The sequence below is a fragment of the Lonchura striata genome, chromosome 14, assembly GCF_050655825.1.
Source record: "Lonchura striata isolate lonStrDom1 chromosome 14, ASM5065582v1, whole genome shotgun sequence".
NCBI classification, from domain to species: domain Eukaryota; kingdom Metazoa; phylum Chordata; class Aves; order Passeriformes; family Estrildidae; genus Lonchura; species Lonchura striata.
The window spans coordinates 13,982,074-13,996,566 of NC_140716.1; the positions used below are offsets into that span (position 1 = coordinate 13,982,074).

Consider the following 14,493-nt stretch of genomic DNA (forward strand, 5'->3'; position numbering starts at 1 on the left):
TGGCATTGGGGAATCTAGTTAAAATGACATCAAAGGCAGCACAGCGGGGCTGAACATGTGTTTGAAGCCGGATAGATTAGAGGCCATTATCAGCCTTTCGCTACTGTGCTGGGAACAAAAGTCGCTCTTTCCGCTGGGACTGCTGCTGGGGAGAATTAAAAAAAAAGAGAGAGAGAGAGAAAGAAAGAAAAATTGCACTTTCTAACATAATGCCGCGTTCCCTGTGTTCCCTGCGAATGGCCGTGTGGCTTTAGTGTGCGAGTTGTGTTCTGGCACCCGGTTTTTGTGCACTGGTTAAGCTGAAATGTTGACTATTGATGCCGACCAGCAATGGCTAAAATAATCCCCCAGTTTTTTTATTTTTCCCTCTGAAAACTTGCAGTTGTTTTGTTACCATCCAGCCTAGAAAAGGCCACGTCACAATGCGGTGAAACTCTTTAACCGTTGTGATTCTCATCATTAAAGAAAATTAAGCCACCTAATGAACATTCTCATGATGCCTATACAGCAACATGGGGAAGTTGTCCTGCTCCCAGGCCGGGTCACTGCAGGCAAAGCAGAGATGATGCTCCCAGCACACTCTTCCTCCTCCTCCTGCATTACCTGCAGCCACTCACCAGAGCTGTAATTAGCCTGGCTCATTTTCTGTTCCCTCATTTCTCTTCGTGCTAAAAAGCACTTGTTAATCATGGGGTTTGTTTTATTTTATTTTAATGGTGTTGCATTTTGAATGCCTGGATTGTTGCATGAAATTAGGTTCTTCTGCTATAGGTTGGTGGTGATTCTGCCTGCACCTGAATTTCCAGGGAGCCAGCAGGGCAGCCAGCATGATGGGAATGGGAATGAAAGCTGGTGGGGCCATCCTCAAACAGACTGCTGCTTGAAATTCAGGAGGTTTGCAGGCAAAACACCACAGTAAATTGTGTTTTTCTTGCCAAATGGCACCTTGACTTAAAAAATCTGTGGGTGAGACTGTTTGGTTTATGTTCTGGAGAAACAGCTGGCGGGGGGAGGGGGGGGATAGGTGTTAAGGACATTTGGCCTGTGCAAACATCTCGTGTTGTGAGATGTGTCAGAACTGGCTCATTTTCACAGCTCAGAGGGGTGCAGGGCTGGTAGATGTGCCTAGGAATTACATGGTAACTGGGAAAACCCAAATCCCTCCATCCATCCACCTCTGTGGCATTGCATGATCCTCCCAAGCAGTTACCTCTGCTGAATCAGGGAAATTTGTAAAATGAAAAAGCTCCAAATTGCCAAGTTCCAAGCTGGCATTTGTTTTTGAATTTGTTGATTTTCACCAATTAATACAAGGTTACCAGGAGATGGGTCTGTGTACTTTCATAACTGGGCTCCACTCACTCATCTTCTGGTCTTTGGGTGTGAGCAGGTGGTGACAATGGTGAGAATGAAAATGCATTTCCTTTCTTTGCCTGAAGTCACACTTAGGCAGTGATGTTTTGCCGTTTGGGGTGCGTAGCAAAGCCTGGTGCCTCTGACCCACTGACCCCTGTGTACCAAGCTGGTACAGAGGGTGGTGGCTTGTGGCCACCACTGTCTCCTTCCTCGGCAGAGACCTCTGTCACCACATCTCTCAGCACAGGCACAAGGCCAAGCAGAGCTGGTTCACTTGGATGTGACTGCCCATGACAACCCTTCCTAACCTCATCCAGCCTCCTCTGGGGAGGGGGCTGGTTCTTCCTTCCACCAACTCCAGTATCAAGCCCATCATTTCAGACTGAACTAGAGATCGCCTTCAGGAGCAGTGGAGCCTATACGTCCTTTGATAAGCCATTCAAGCAGTTGTCAGGCTCTTATATATACCTTGTTCCCTGGCTGAGCTCCCCTTGGAGTATATGCTCACTGAGCTCCCACTCCTCCTTCTCCCCCCTCTCTTAGCCTGCCCTGTGGTTTAATGTGTACAGTACGCACTCTTTATAGAAAGCAACCAACTATAAAAGGTACCAGGATGCAGTCCAAGTCCTTCTCCCTGCCCTCTGCCTTGAGCAGCACTGGAAGGAGCCGTGCCTCACTCTGCTCCTGGTGGATGCTGTGTAAGTCCTCCTGGCCCCCATGCCCGAGCTTTTTTTGGTTTGGGGACCTGCGTGAGCATCATTGCTGCATGGGTCCCTCTTACTCTGGGCATGCAAGTGTGAAGGGGTTTCCTACCAGCCACTCTGTGTCAGCAAGGCTTGAATGAGCATAACGTGTCAGAGAAAGGCACTAAAGCAGGGTGTGTTGTTGTTCTATTCCTGCAGAGATGGGATCCCACCGTACAGACTCCGAAAGCAGCATCGCAGAGAGATGCAAGAAAGTGCCAAAGCAAATGGACGTGTGCCACTACCTCACATTCCTGTAAGTAGCACTATCTCCTTCCCAGGGGTAAATATGCAAAATATGTGAGATCTCTAGCAGCCAGTTGCTCTGCTGGTGCTTGAATTTAATCCCCCTTAGTGCTGTATTCGCTTTGGGGGTGCTTCAAGATGACATACATTGTGCTAAGAAAAGGCTTGGAGCCTTCTGCCATCCCGGGCTGCCCAAAACACAGAATTTTCTTTAACCATTCAGTCAGTAGCTGATTGTTTCTCTTGGATGAGAATGGAAGTGATGGCTGGCATTTATCTGCAAGCAGTTCCATGCCCTCGGGTGAGCAGGAGGTGTTTGTGGGAGGTGTAGGAGGCTGTTGGACATGGAGGCTGATGCAGCTCTCAGCCAAGGTCATCTGGGGAGAAGTGCAACCGTCTGCACTGAGCAGCCAAAGGACCTGTGACCTGTTCCCAAGAACTCAGCAAAGCTCACCTGGGGACACAAGGCAGGAGAAAAAGGAAAGGTGCAGGAGTAAATATTTCATTTATCTGACACTGTCTCTTTGGTTGCTCCAGGTAAGCAAATAGCCTTTGGAAGATGAGCACAACTGCTAGGGGTTTGCATCACCATCTGCAGCTCTGCTTTTTATTGTTTTCTTTTTCTGAGAAGTTACAGGTGACATTTAATATCTACTAGGGAATAAAGGTGCTTCTTTCCCCTTTGGGCAGCTGGACTCCAGCACAAATCAAATAGTGAGAGAAAAAGCCTCCATCTGTTTTTTTCCAGAAGTGCCTTCAAACTTGACGCAGCTGTTCCCATCCTGCCTGCTCAAAGCAGCACAATACCAGCAGAAATACACCCTTGTTTTAATCTGATTTAAAAGAAAAAAAACTCACACCAAAACCACCACTCTTTGTTTTGCCTTTTAAATTAGATTATTTTCCTCAGATTTAAGAGGGTCTCCTGTGCTTTGATCACTGGATTGACAATAAAAGCCCTGGCTGCAGACGCTCATAGCCATCCTAGCTCAGTCACCTCTCTTTTCACACAGTTGCTTTCACAGTGTGGTTGCTGTTGAAAAGGCTGGCTGGGTGCCTTTTTATTTCACTTGATGCCGTTTTTACTGTAAGCATGGCTTTGTTAGAGTTGAAGTTTGAAAGCTTGGCCTTTATTTTTTGTTGTTATTGTTGTTGCTGTTCCCCAACAGTGGGAACTACTGACTGAATATTCTCTGACTTCAAAGCTTGTCAGTGGCTTTACCTTTTGGATAAAAATAATAGTGGCTTTCTGTTGATGGTGTGCACTGGCAATGCCTCGATGAACTGCAGGTTATAAACTCAGAGTATGGAGCATTAAATATGTATAGTGAGCTCTACTTTAACGAACTTCCATCTGCCAAACATTTCTTTTGTTGAACTGAATAAGTGTCATTCCAGCAGCAGTTCCTTGCAGGCTAATTAGTTTTACTTAGCCTTAAATTTTACCGACCCTTTTGGAAACCAGCTTTAAAAACGGGGTAAAAAACAAAGTTTAAATTGCCCATCTGCTGCTTATAAATTTTTATATTATCCTACTTACCTACACAGTCTTTTAGAATTACATATTCCTCCTAAACTATACACAGATGCTTCACAAGGATTTTTTTGGTGAAACATCCACTCTTCCCATTAGGTTCTGCACTGTAATTTTAAGCCAGGGGGAAAGGCATCTTGACACATATTTATATGGGAACTAAGGATTGAGAAGTTGAGTTAGTTCTAGTCTTTCTCCAGGGAATAAAAATTTAGTTCAGACACTCTGGCACCTCCTGCCAGCCAATTACTGACACAGAATTGGCATCAACTTCAGAGAGGCACTGTTCTGCCCTCTCTTATCAATCAGCCAAGAAAGGAGAAGGTAATTAGACAATGTGTTTTGACAACACCAGTGTGAAATGTTACAAAGTTACTCTTTCAAATTCAGCTCTAACTGCACACTCTTTGAATTAAAGAGCATAAATTAGCAAGGAGCCATGCAAATGTCTCTTCAAGTGTTGCTTTCCAAAGCCCGTGGTTGGGCTATCCCACAGCCCGTGGCTGAATCAAGCTGGACCTGGGGTTAACTGCTTCCAAAAGTGTGGCAGTGATGAAATCACAACCTTTGAGTGAAGGTCTTTATGGACTCCTATCTGCAGCATAGCCAGAGTCCATGCTGATAGTGCCTGCAGAATGCACAGCAAGTTTTCCTACTGATAGTGGGGAACCTCCTACTTCCGAAAGTCATTTCAGAAGTCCTTTATAGACCTTCCCCTGACAAATGAGTTATAGGGCTATTATGCAAAATTCTGAAAGGACTAATACTGCTTTTAATAGCAGCACTTGCAGTTAAGTCCAGAAGCTATAAACTGCAGTGATTATATGTTCAGAGGAGGCTGCCCGCTGGTCCCAGCAGCTGTGCTGCCTCCAAGTAGTGACAGCCAGCATGTGCTAGCTATGTGGAACACCCTTTTCAGCTGCAGGACATGTGTGGATGGCCCTGATCTGCATCTTCCACACTTAGCAGCTCACATCTTCCACACTTAGCCAGTCACCAATGCTCTAAGTTTGGAAAAGTTGAGTTCTGTGAAGTGGCGCTCTGCCCAAGAATGCAGTGGGGGAGGATCTCCAGCAAGCAGTGAGACCTCTGGTTTGTGCCTCTGGCAGGAACACATTGCACAGAGAGTGAGTGTTGCTTTCATGTGGTTTTCCATCTCTCTCTTGGATTTGAGCAGAGTCTTGGAGCACCAAGGAAGGAAAGAGCAAGCAAGTTCCCAAAGAAAGGGAGGAAGCCCAGAGCACACAGGGCTGTACCTGGCTCTGGCATTCATCCATTCCCAGAAGAGGATGGGAGATCCTCCTTTTCCACAACAAGTTCAGAAAAATCCAACCTCAAGCATTAAGACCTGATGTATGGTTGGTTTGTTTAGCTGCATAAAGAATCCATTTTGATGTTTTGCTGTAGCTTGGTCATGGGGTGGGAGCTCTCTTGTCCTGACTCACAGTCAAGGATGCTGCAGGGTGGCTTCCGTGGTGTTCCTGAGTGGAACAGAAGGTTGTGAGTGACCACTGTGCTGTGCTGTACAAGTGAGGAGTGCACAGGAGGAGCCTGGTCTCGTGCTGCCTGGATAACTGCAGCTAAATGAGCTTTATGCTCCTGTGAGTTGGGAACCTGCTCGGAATTCCCACCGGCTGTTTTATGCATTTTTCCTCAAATGTTTTGCTGCAGCAGGACTCCTTGCTAATCCCTGAATGCTGCTAGACTGGATGCTGAAATCCAGCTATCTGTGAGCTCTGCCACTAGTGTTTCTAGTATGGAAACACCATTTATCAGTTAAAAATTTATGTCACAGAGGAATGCATTAATCTAAGAAACATGGAGGTTCAGAAGTTCTTTTCTCTTGGCTTCTCTAGCCTGTCATCTTCCTTTCATTTCTAAGACTGACTTGTGATCTAACAACAGCCCCTCAGGCATCATGGAGGCATCAAACCTCTTGTAGAAGAGAGAGATTTACCAACACAGAATTCTTTGGCCCAGTCACATCTGTCAGCTCAGCCCAAACCACAGATCCCTGGAGCTGCTTAGCGAACCTCTACCCAGTGTAATGTTGAAAAACTTCCTGTTTCATCTTAGAGCAGTTAAGGCTGATGCTTCCCAAGGGGAACCTGCAAACTGCAGTGAGATTCTTCCCTTTCAGCCTTCTCACATTTTGGATGCTGGTGTGTTCTGATGTGCAGCTTGGTCCTTTAAACCTCTGTTTCTCAGGGAAGGTGAAATCCATCAAAACCCAAAAGCTGCCTCATGGAGCAAAATCCATGGAACTCCCACTCCATCAGTTCCAAGAAAAGGGGAAGATGTGAGAGGAGCTGCCTAGTGGAGCTACTGGAGCTCTTGTGTGTCTCCCATGTTCTTAGCAGGCTGCTTCTTCACAAAGCTACGAGAGCTTCAGACACTTCATGTGTCAAGACCAATGTTCTAGTGATAGGTACCCCAAGAAATCCTTCTTCAGAGCTGTCACAAGGAAAGATTGCTCCATCTAGACCAGGTCAAGCAATTTCTATTTTTCCCAATTGACCAGGCATTCAGCCTCCTGTCTGTTGTCCTCTGCAGCCTCCCCAGCTCCATATTGTTTGGTTCTGGACAGACCTATCTAACTAGTGCCATCAAGTAAAAGTAGATAGGTAATTAAATCAAACATTAGACTAAACAGTACTTTGAAATGAAGCACTTCCTTTCTAAATTGTTGATGTAGAATGTCCAGAGACCTCATTCTGGTCCAGGCTGAAGGGCTGGATCCTCAAAAACCAGCAAGCTCTTGGGTAGTGCTGAACCCTTTACTTGGAACAAAGGCATTTGGAGCCTCTCTGATTTCAGAACAATAAGCAGATTATTTACAAATCCCTTGGCAGGATGTTGTATGCTCATGGGAAGCTGGGGGCAGGTTCAAAATCCTGAAGCCCTGAAGGCTCCTGCTCTGGATACAGGCTCAGCCTGGCTGGTCTTTGATGGAGCATATTTCCCCTGTCTCTCTTCTGAAGTCAGGCCCATCATTTGATAAAGGCTTCAAACACTTTGTTGTCTTAAGTCTTTTGAACCAGGTCAGTGCAATCCATGTTTGCTGACTAGGGAGGCAGAGAGAGTCCTCAGCAGTTATCTGTACTGTTTCAGCACAGGGAATTTGCATTCGTTATTCTGCAGTACTGTTAGTTTGGGGGAAGTCTGTGTAGCTCATCCTTTGAGCTAGGAATAAAGTCAGACCATGGTGATGTTCAGGACATTGTCCTGCTCACCAGCTCTCTGAGTTACCCTTACAGGTACCCACGAGGAGAGCAGGGGGTGTGTGCAGCTGGTATCCATGGGGTGAAGTGAGGTTTATTTCAGTTGCACTGATCTTGGATGCTCAGTGACACCCTTGCAGAGGGAGCTGCATCTTGCACCCTCATGCAGGCTCCTGAGGCCCTCTGCAAGCTGTTGTGCTGAGTGGGAAGCTCCAAGGCCAGGGCAGTGGGTTTTGCAGATGCAGCAGTTTTTCAAAGAGAGAAGAAAACACGTTAATCCTAAAGATTCTTGGATTCCATTATTGTGGTTTCTGTAGCTGACCTTCAGTCACCTCCAGAGTATGAGAGACTGTGGATAAACATGCTGAGGTATTAGTTGTAAAAGACCCAAAATCACCTTATTTTGAGTTCCTTCAATGCAGCAGTGATTCCAAATATCTTCAGATCCTCAGCATTGTTTGGCCTGCAGGGAACCACCTCATGGTGACAGGACTCAGACGCTCCAGCCCTTGTACCCACTGCTAGCACAGGTTCAGGAGAGACTTTGGTTTGGGATGCTGCCCTGCAGCAAAGGCTAAGGAAACAAAAGGCAGTTCTTTCCCAGTTGTGCTTGTCTGTGGTAGCTGCACCAGGGAGACCCAAGACTGTAAGTGCTGAGCTCTGAGCTGCCTCTCATTAGGCTCATTAAGTGTCTAACGGAGCAGGGCTTGGTGGTGCCATCCACAAACAACCGCAGGGAGAGTTGGCATCTGAGGTGGCAGGAGGGAGGGAACACGTCACCCAGCAGGCTGGGACTTGTCAGGCAAGGGAGAGAATTCCCTCCTTGGGAATTACTGCCGTGGCCCCATGAGGAAGGGTGGTGGTGGTGGTCACAGGATTGGGGTTTCTGAAGGAAACAGGATCCCTTAGCCAGAGGTGCTTCCCAGGGCTATGCAGGGGAACAGGGAGACATCCTGAGGCTCCTCAGGGAGTAACAGAGCAGGAACCAGCTCTGCTACATCTTCCCCTGTGCTGGAGCACATCTGGAGCCCATTTCTGCACTACACAAAGGTGAAACATGCTACTTTGGCCCCTCTGCCAATACTTCAAGACTGAACATTGTTTTTGTTGGTAATTTGTGATACAGACCTTTGCTTTGCAGGACTGGAGGTCCTGGTGGCACTAAAGACATCATCCCAGGGTGGTGACATCACCTCCCTCATGTTGTGCCCTCTCCAGTGGCTGCAAGGATGAAGGGAATGGTTGGGGGTGTTCCCAGTTCAGATGGATCAGTGGGATTGAGATTTGCTGGCACGCTCAGGAAGACCCATCCCTCTTGACAAACAAAACAAGCAGTGCTTTTACTGGGACCTCTGCAACCCGGCTGGGGTGTCATGAAAAAGTCTTCAGCTCCTCGGTGCCATCAGTGGGTTCTTGCTGCCTCTGCTTTTCTTCCCTGCCTTCCAGCTGGCAGAGACAGAAAAGCCAATGTGATTTGCATACTTTTGTCAGGTTTTGAGGCAAAGCAGCATTTTAGTGTTCTGCTTTGATCTTCTGTCTGGCCTGGGATAAATTCGGGTGGTCTCTCATCCTCCTTTAAAATTTTCAAGCTCAATGTCTGCTTCTGATGCTGCGTTTGTTCTTTTGCTATGAATTATCTCACATCTTCACATTTAATTTTGTCTCTGGTCCTATAGAGTGTATATTTCTCTCATGTTAGTATTGAAATATTTGAATGCAGAGTTTTATGCTGTTGAATTTCCAACTATTTTCCCTCCAAATTAAATTTTTATCTCTGGTGCGTCATTTAACTTTTTCTACTATTTAAAAAAATAATACAGAAAGGATAAAAATGAGGGGGATAATGCAGCAGCTGATAGCTTCATACTTCACTACACAAACTTCTTATCCCAGAACCCAGGAATTTAGGGACAAAGTAACTCAGCATAAGGAATCAAGAATGTCCTTGAACTGCCATAAATATTCATTTATCCACCCAGAGCAGGCAAAAAATGGCACCTCTGTGCTTGTAAGGATGCTGTATTGATAAAGCAAGCAGGGAATCATTGCACAACTCTGAAAAGCTGAGATGCATCCTGTAGGATCCTCCAGCAGGAGAGAATGCTTTGTGGGAATTGGGACCTTGGGCTGTAGGCTAGATTTGCACACTGAGCCTCCTGCAATAAGCTAAGTAAGTGTGCACCAGAGTCCTCCCTTCTGCAAATGAAAGCATAACTGCTACAAACAGGAGGTTTGAGAGGTTGAAGGGTCTGTACATTCTTTTGCCACCCTTTGAGACCAGGGTATTCCTGTTGACCGTGTGTCCATTGGGAGAAAAACAAGCACATGTTGCTTGTTCCCCGAGTGGAATTTGGTGCCAAAACAGCTTTTTGAATTGCAGCTCCAGAAAACCTTTCCCTTAGATGGGTGATGTGTGGAGCTGGTGCCAGCTGAGGAACTCATGGGGGTGGTGGCTCAGCTCCCAAGCCCCCAGGTCCTGAGCTGCACCTGAGTGCCTGCCAGCCTGTCCTCCCCCAGCTCCCAGCGGAGCGACCGGCATTTCCAGTTATCAAAGGCTCCCAGAGAAACGTGGGGGTTTTCATTCATCCTTTGCTAAGCCATGCTGTGTTCTCCCTGCAGCGTACCTACCGAATGCCAAAGGATATCCACGTGGAGCCAGAGAAGTTTGCTGCAGAGCTGATCAACCGTTTGGAGGAAGTACAGAAGGAACGTGAAGCAGAGGAGAAGTTAGAGGAGCGCCTTAAACGCGTTCGAGCGGTCAGTGATCTTCTTATCTCCTCTGCCAGCCTGGCACTCTGCTTGCCCTGTGGCACAGGGAGCTTTCAGCTGCTGTGCAAACAACTGAGGTGGCCAATTCCCTGCTCCACTGCCGTGGGCATCAGTGGCACAGGGCTGCTGGAGGCTCCTCTAGTCCCTGCAACTTCCACGATGCTGTTCTCTCATCCATGAAGGGCTCTGTGAGCTCCAGTGCTCCCTCCCTGTGTAAAATACCAACTGTGGCACAGCAGTGCCCACTTCTGCCATCACTCAGGAGCTGTGGATGCTCTCCATCACTTTCTTTAGTACCTTGGCTGTCTTGAGTTTGTGAGCAATCCCACTGTGTAAGAGGGGTTCACCTTCCCATAGGAGGTTTTGTGTGATCTGTTTCCCCTACAAACAGTAACCAGGTGATGTTACACTTGGGGGTGTTTGTGTCTGCTATCAGGCCATTTCTACCACAACCAAAAAGTCGTAGAAATTTTGAAAGTGGTCAAGTGTGGCATTGAAAAACTCTCCTGGGCAGAATAAACACACTGACTCCACTGGGATACCTAACCAGTGGCACTGAGTGCTGGGAGCCCTGCTACTGCTGGGGCCCCAGACCCTGAGGATTTGTTAGATGAACCATGGGAAATGTGCAAGGCCTTTAGCTCCACAACAAGCTCCAGGAGAAAGAGAGTGAGGTCCTGTTCATCTGGAATTACCTGTGTGAGACCCCTGTTCAGCAGTGTTCACACCATCGCTTTTCTTCTGAGGCACTGCATCTTATGGGTACCTGCACATCTTGTGGTGGGGATAGAGGAGAGATCCCAGTGGACACCATGGTGTTACTGAACATCACTAGTTCAGTGTAACCTGCTCTGTGACCTGCAGCCCTCCCTTAAAGCAGAGGTGTGCTTTCAGGGAGGTTGAGCTTCTGGGGCTCCAGGAAAGAACATTCAGCCCTGTTGGAGTATTTTAAAATGCTCATCTAGTAGCTCTTTGAACAGGAAAAAGCTGTAGTGTTGGCTTTAAACTGCATCTGCATTTCAAATGCAGAGAACAGAGAAAAACAGATCTTTAAGGTCCCATCCCTCTCCAGGTGTTTTCCTGCAAACTCCCTACACCTCTGCATCCAGCCAGAAAAGGCCAGCCAGGTGCTATTTTGGGATTAGATTCCTGTTCTTCTGGAATTGCACTGTTCTCCTGTCTGGTGACTATTGCTTTCTAGACAAAAGCAGTGCAATCAGCAGCATTTTCTGCTAACACAGTCCTAGAGCACACTTCCTTCTCCTCCTCCTCCTCCCATGGCTCCATTGCAGTCCCCACCTGTACTAAATTACATTATCCCAACCCTCTACCTCCTTGAAGAAGCTGCCAGTAGCAATACCATAAAATCAGCAAATACCTATGTGCCAGAGAATATATTTAAGTCTGTTTAAACACATTTTTGTGTGACTTAATCTATTTTTAAACGTAGGACTCCCACTAATGCTATATATTAAACCTCTTTGCTGTCTCCAGAATGTATTTCATTGACTGGCTGGCATCTGGCATTAGCCATTCAGGAAAAATTCAGAGTAAGCAATTGTAGCTTTTTTAGGTCAGCACTCAAGGTGCAGGAGCTGCTGGTATCAGCAAGAGGGAGAGCTGGAATCCTGATAGATCACAGGGCTATTTTCTGTGACCTGAACACCAGGACTGCAGGGCAACCTCTTCCCAGGTCTGCATGGCTCACTGCACAGCAGCACAGGGAAAACCAGGAGCATTAGTCACACTGGGCAGTTACCAGCCAGAGAAGCTGGAAATATTTTGCAAAAGCCAGGGGAAAAGAATTTTTTTCCCCCATAATGAGCAGCCTGCAGGTTCCCTTTCAAAGCCACATCATGCAGTAACATGGAGAGGGGGCATCTGATTTGAAGCCAAATGCCTTTTACTGAAAAGACTGTCAGGTTTCTGCTTTACAAAAGAGCAAATGCTGAATTCACTAATTATTCTGAGAAACGTGGCAGAGGATTAGAGGATATGCATGTTCCCATGTTAGTTTTTGAGACACTTCAGCCTTATGTCCATGAATGGAATCTGCTGTCACAGAGATCAGTATTGGATCGTACAGATCACTCTGAACTGAACAAATGGAAAATAAGCCCGGGGGAAGCAAAGACAAAAAAAGAAAAAAAAAAATCTCACCAGTGAGATTCTCAGTATTTGAATATGAAACATTGCCTGACAAGAGAGGGAAATCATTTGCATGATGATCGAAGAGGCTCTCGTGCTTAGCAGAGCTGTTTTCCCTTCCCAACCAGCAGCAGCCTGATGGGTGGGACAGGGGGAGCAGAGGAGGAGGTTTCCAGCGAGGCATCGCCTGCCTGTGGCTCAGCAGTGCAGCTCGCAGCTCCTGTTCAAAGGGAAGGACACCCCCAGCCCTGCTGGGGAGTAAAAATAGCTCAGCAGTCAGCAAAGTTGGAGCTGCAGCTCCGGCTGCGGCTGCCAGTGGGAGCTGGTGGAGGAGCTCTGTGACAATAATAATAGTGTGTCAGCAAAGCACCATCTAGTGGTGCTGGCAGCGGGCTCCTGCCCGCCCGAGTGTCACCTGCCCGACTGAACACTGCCCAACCTGCCAGGGTCACTGCCCAGCCTGCCAGGGTCACTGCCTGGGTGTGCCAGGGTCACTGCCCAGCTGTGCCAGGGTCACTGCCTGACGTGCCAGGGTCACTGCCTGGGTGTGCCAGGGTCACTGCCCAGCTGTGCCAGGGTCACTGTCTGACCTGCCAGGGTCACTGCCCAGCTGTGCCAGGGTCACTGCCCAGCCTGCCAGGGTCACTGCCTGGGTGTGCCAGGGTCACTGCCCAGCTGTGCCAGGGTCACTGCCTGACCTGCCAGGGTCACTGCCTGGGTGTGCCAGGGTCACTGCCCAGCTGTGCCGGGTCACTGCCTGACCTGCCAGGGTCACTGCCTGGGTGTGCCAGGGTCACTGCCCAGCCTGCCAGGGTCACTGCCTGGGTGTGCCAGGGTCACTGCCCAGCTGTGCCAGGGTCACTGCCTGACGTGCCAGGGTCACTGCCTGGGTGTGCCAGGGTCACTGCCTGGGTGTGCCAGGGTCACTGCCCAGCTGTGCCAGGGTCACTGCCTGATGTGCCAGGGTCACTGCCTGGGTGTGCCAGGGTCACTGCCTGGGTGTGCCAGGGTCACTGCCCAGCTGTGCCAGGGTCACTGCCTGACCTGCCAGGGTCACTGCCCAGCTGTGCCAGGGTCACTGCCCGACCTGCCAGGGTCACTGCCCAGCCTGCCAGGGTCACTGCCCAGCTGTGCTAGAGTCACTGCCCGGCTGTGCCAGCACCACTGCCAGGCTGTGCCAACATCACTGCCAGGCTGTGCCAGCACCACTGCCAGGCTGTGCCCAGCTCCCTGCCAAGATCTTCCCAGCTTCTTGCCAGGCCTTGCCCAACTCCCTGCCAAGCTTTGCTCATTGCCAGGTCTTGCGCAGCTCACTGTCAAGCCATGCCCAGATCTCCACCAGTCTCATTTCTAGGCTTTGCCCAGATCTCCACCAAGCTTTGCCCAGCTCATTGCCAGGCCTTGCCAGACCACAGCAAGGTCCCAGAACACAGCTCCAGAGCCCACACAATATGTTGTTTTATTCACTGCAGTGTGAGCACAGTGAAAAGATTCAGCAGAACTGGTTCCTACAACCCTCACTCAAACCATTGCCCTGCTCGAGGAAAGGCAGCAGGTTGGGATAAGCACCCCAATTCCTTCATTCACTGCTGTTGTGTCACTGTTGGGGTGTTCCTACTTGATGTGACGTTGAGGCCAGTGCTGTGGGTAGTGAGGCAGGTCCCCATAGACCCACCCCAGGAGCTCCTGCCTGTGGTTCTGCTTGGGGTCCGGATCTGCTCAGTGACACAGATGAGCTGAGCTGACATGAACTGAGAGAGCCTTTTCTCCCCTTAGCCCATCCTGATCCCAGTCTTGAAGTAAAAGTCCACATTACCTGCAGAATGGAGTTCTAGGCAGCCAGAGGATTTCCCAAATCCCAGGCACCCATTTGGGTGGACCAGCCTAATTCTCACTCTCATACCACCCTGCTCAGGTGTGATGGCACTGCCAGAGTTCTGGGCTGAGCAGAAAGGACATGTTGCCATTCCTCCGGGATCTGTGCCAGGGTCAGGTCCTGCTGTGCACATCAGTTGATGTTTAAACCTGGGAGGTACCAACTCCTAAAGCTTCACAAGTGCTGAGGGTATCACTGGGTATCACAAACTGCTAATAAATGCTCTCCTCAGTGGCAGGGATGTAGTCAGCACATCCCTCACCATGCCTTGTCCCTGAGCTTGGTGCCCAGGACTGGTGGCTGGCGAGCTGTGACCTGTGGCTGTAAATGAAAGGTGCCTCTGAAGTTCTTCAGAGTGATCTGTAAGTGCTGTGTCCCCTCCAGACACCAGCATCATGTCACATCCCCAGGCTTACAGCGCCCGTGCCTTTGGCACTTTGAAAGCCTGGCATTGTCCCTGCTTCAGGCCTGAACCCCCAGGTGTGACACTGGGAGGAAGTCTGTTATTTGCTTTCTTGCTGTGTGGTTGGCAGCTGAGACTTGGAAGCTGGTTAGCAAGTGGTGGATGATGGCATCTGACAGGCAAAGCTGATGGGAGTC

At 48.8% G+C, this 14,493-nt stretch overlaps 1 protein-coding gene across 5 annotated transcripts in view; it reads left to right on the top strand.

Annotated features, from left to right (window-relative positions):
* AXIN1 (axin 1) overlaps positions 1 to 14,493 on the top strand; it is a 78,230-nt gene that overhangs the window by 50,254 nt on the left and 13,483 nt on the right. For all 5 annotated transcript variants that reach the window (XM_085592442.1, XM_021548598.3, XM_021548599.3 and 2 more), the window contains 2 exons: positions 2,259 to 2,355; positions 9,720 to 9,857. In XM_085592442.1, coding sequence (XP_085448568.1) covers positions 2,259 to 2,355; positions 9,720 to 9,857 — 235 coding nt within the window. The remainder of the gene's footprint in view (positions 1 to 2,258; positions 2,356 to 9,719; positions 9,858 to 14,493) is intronic.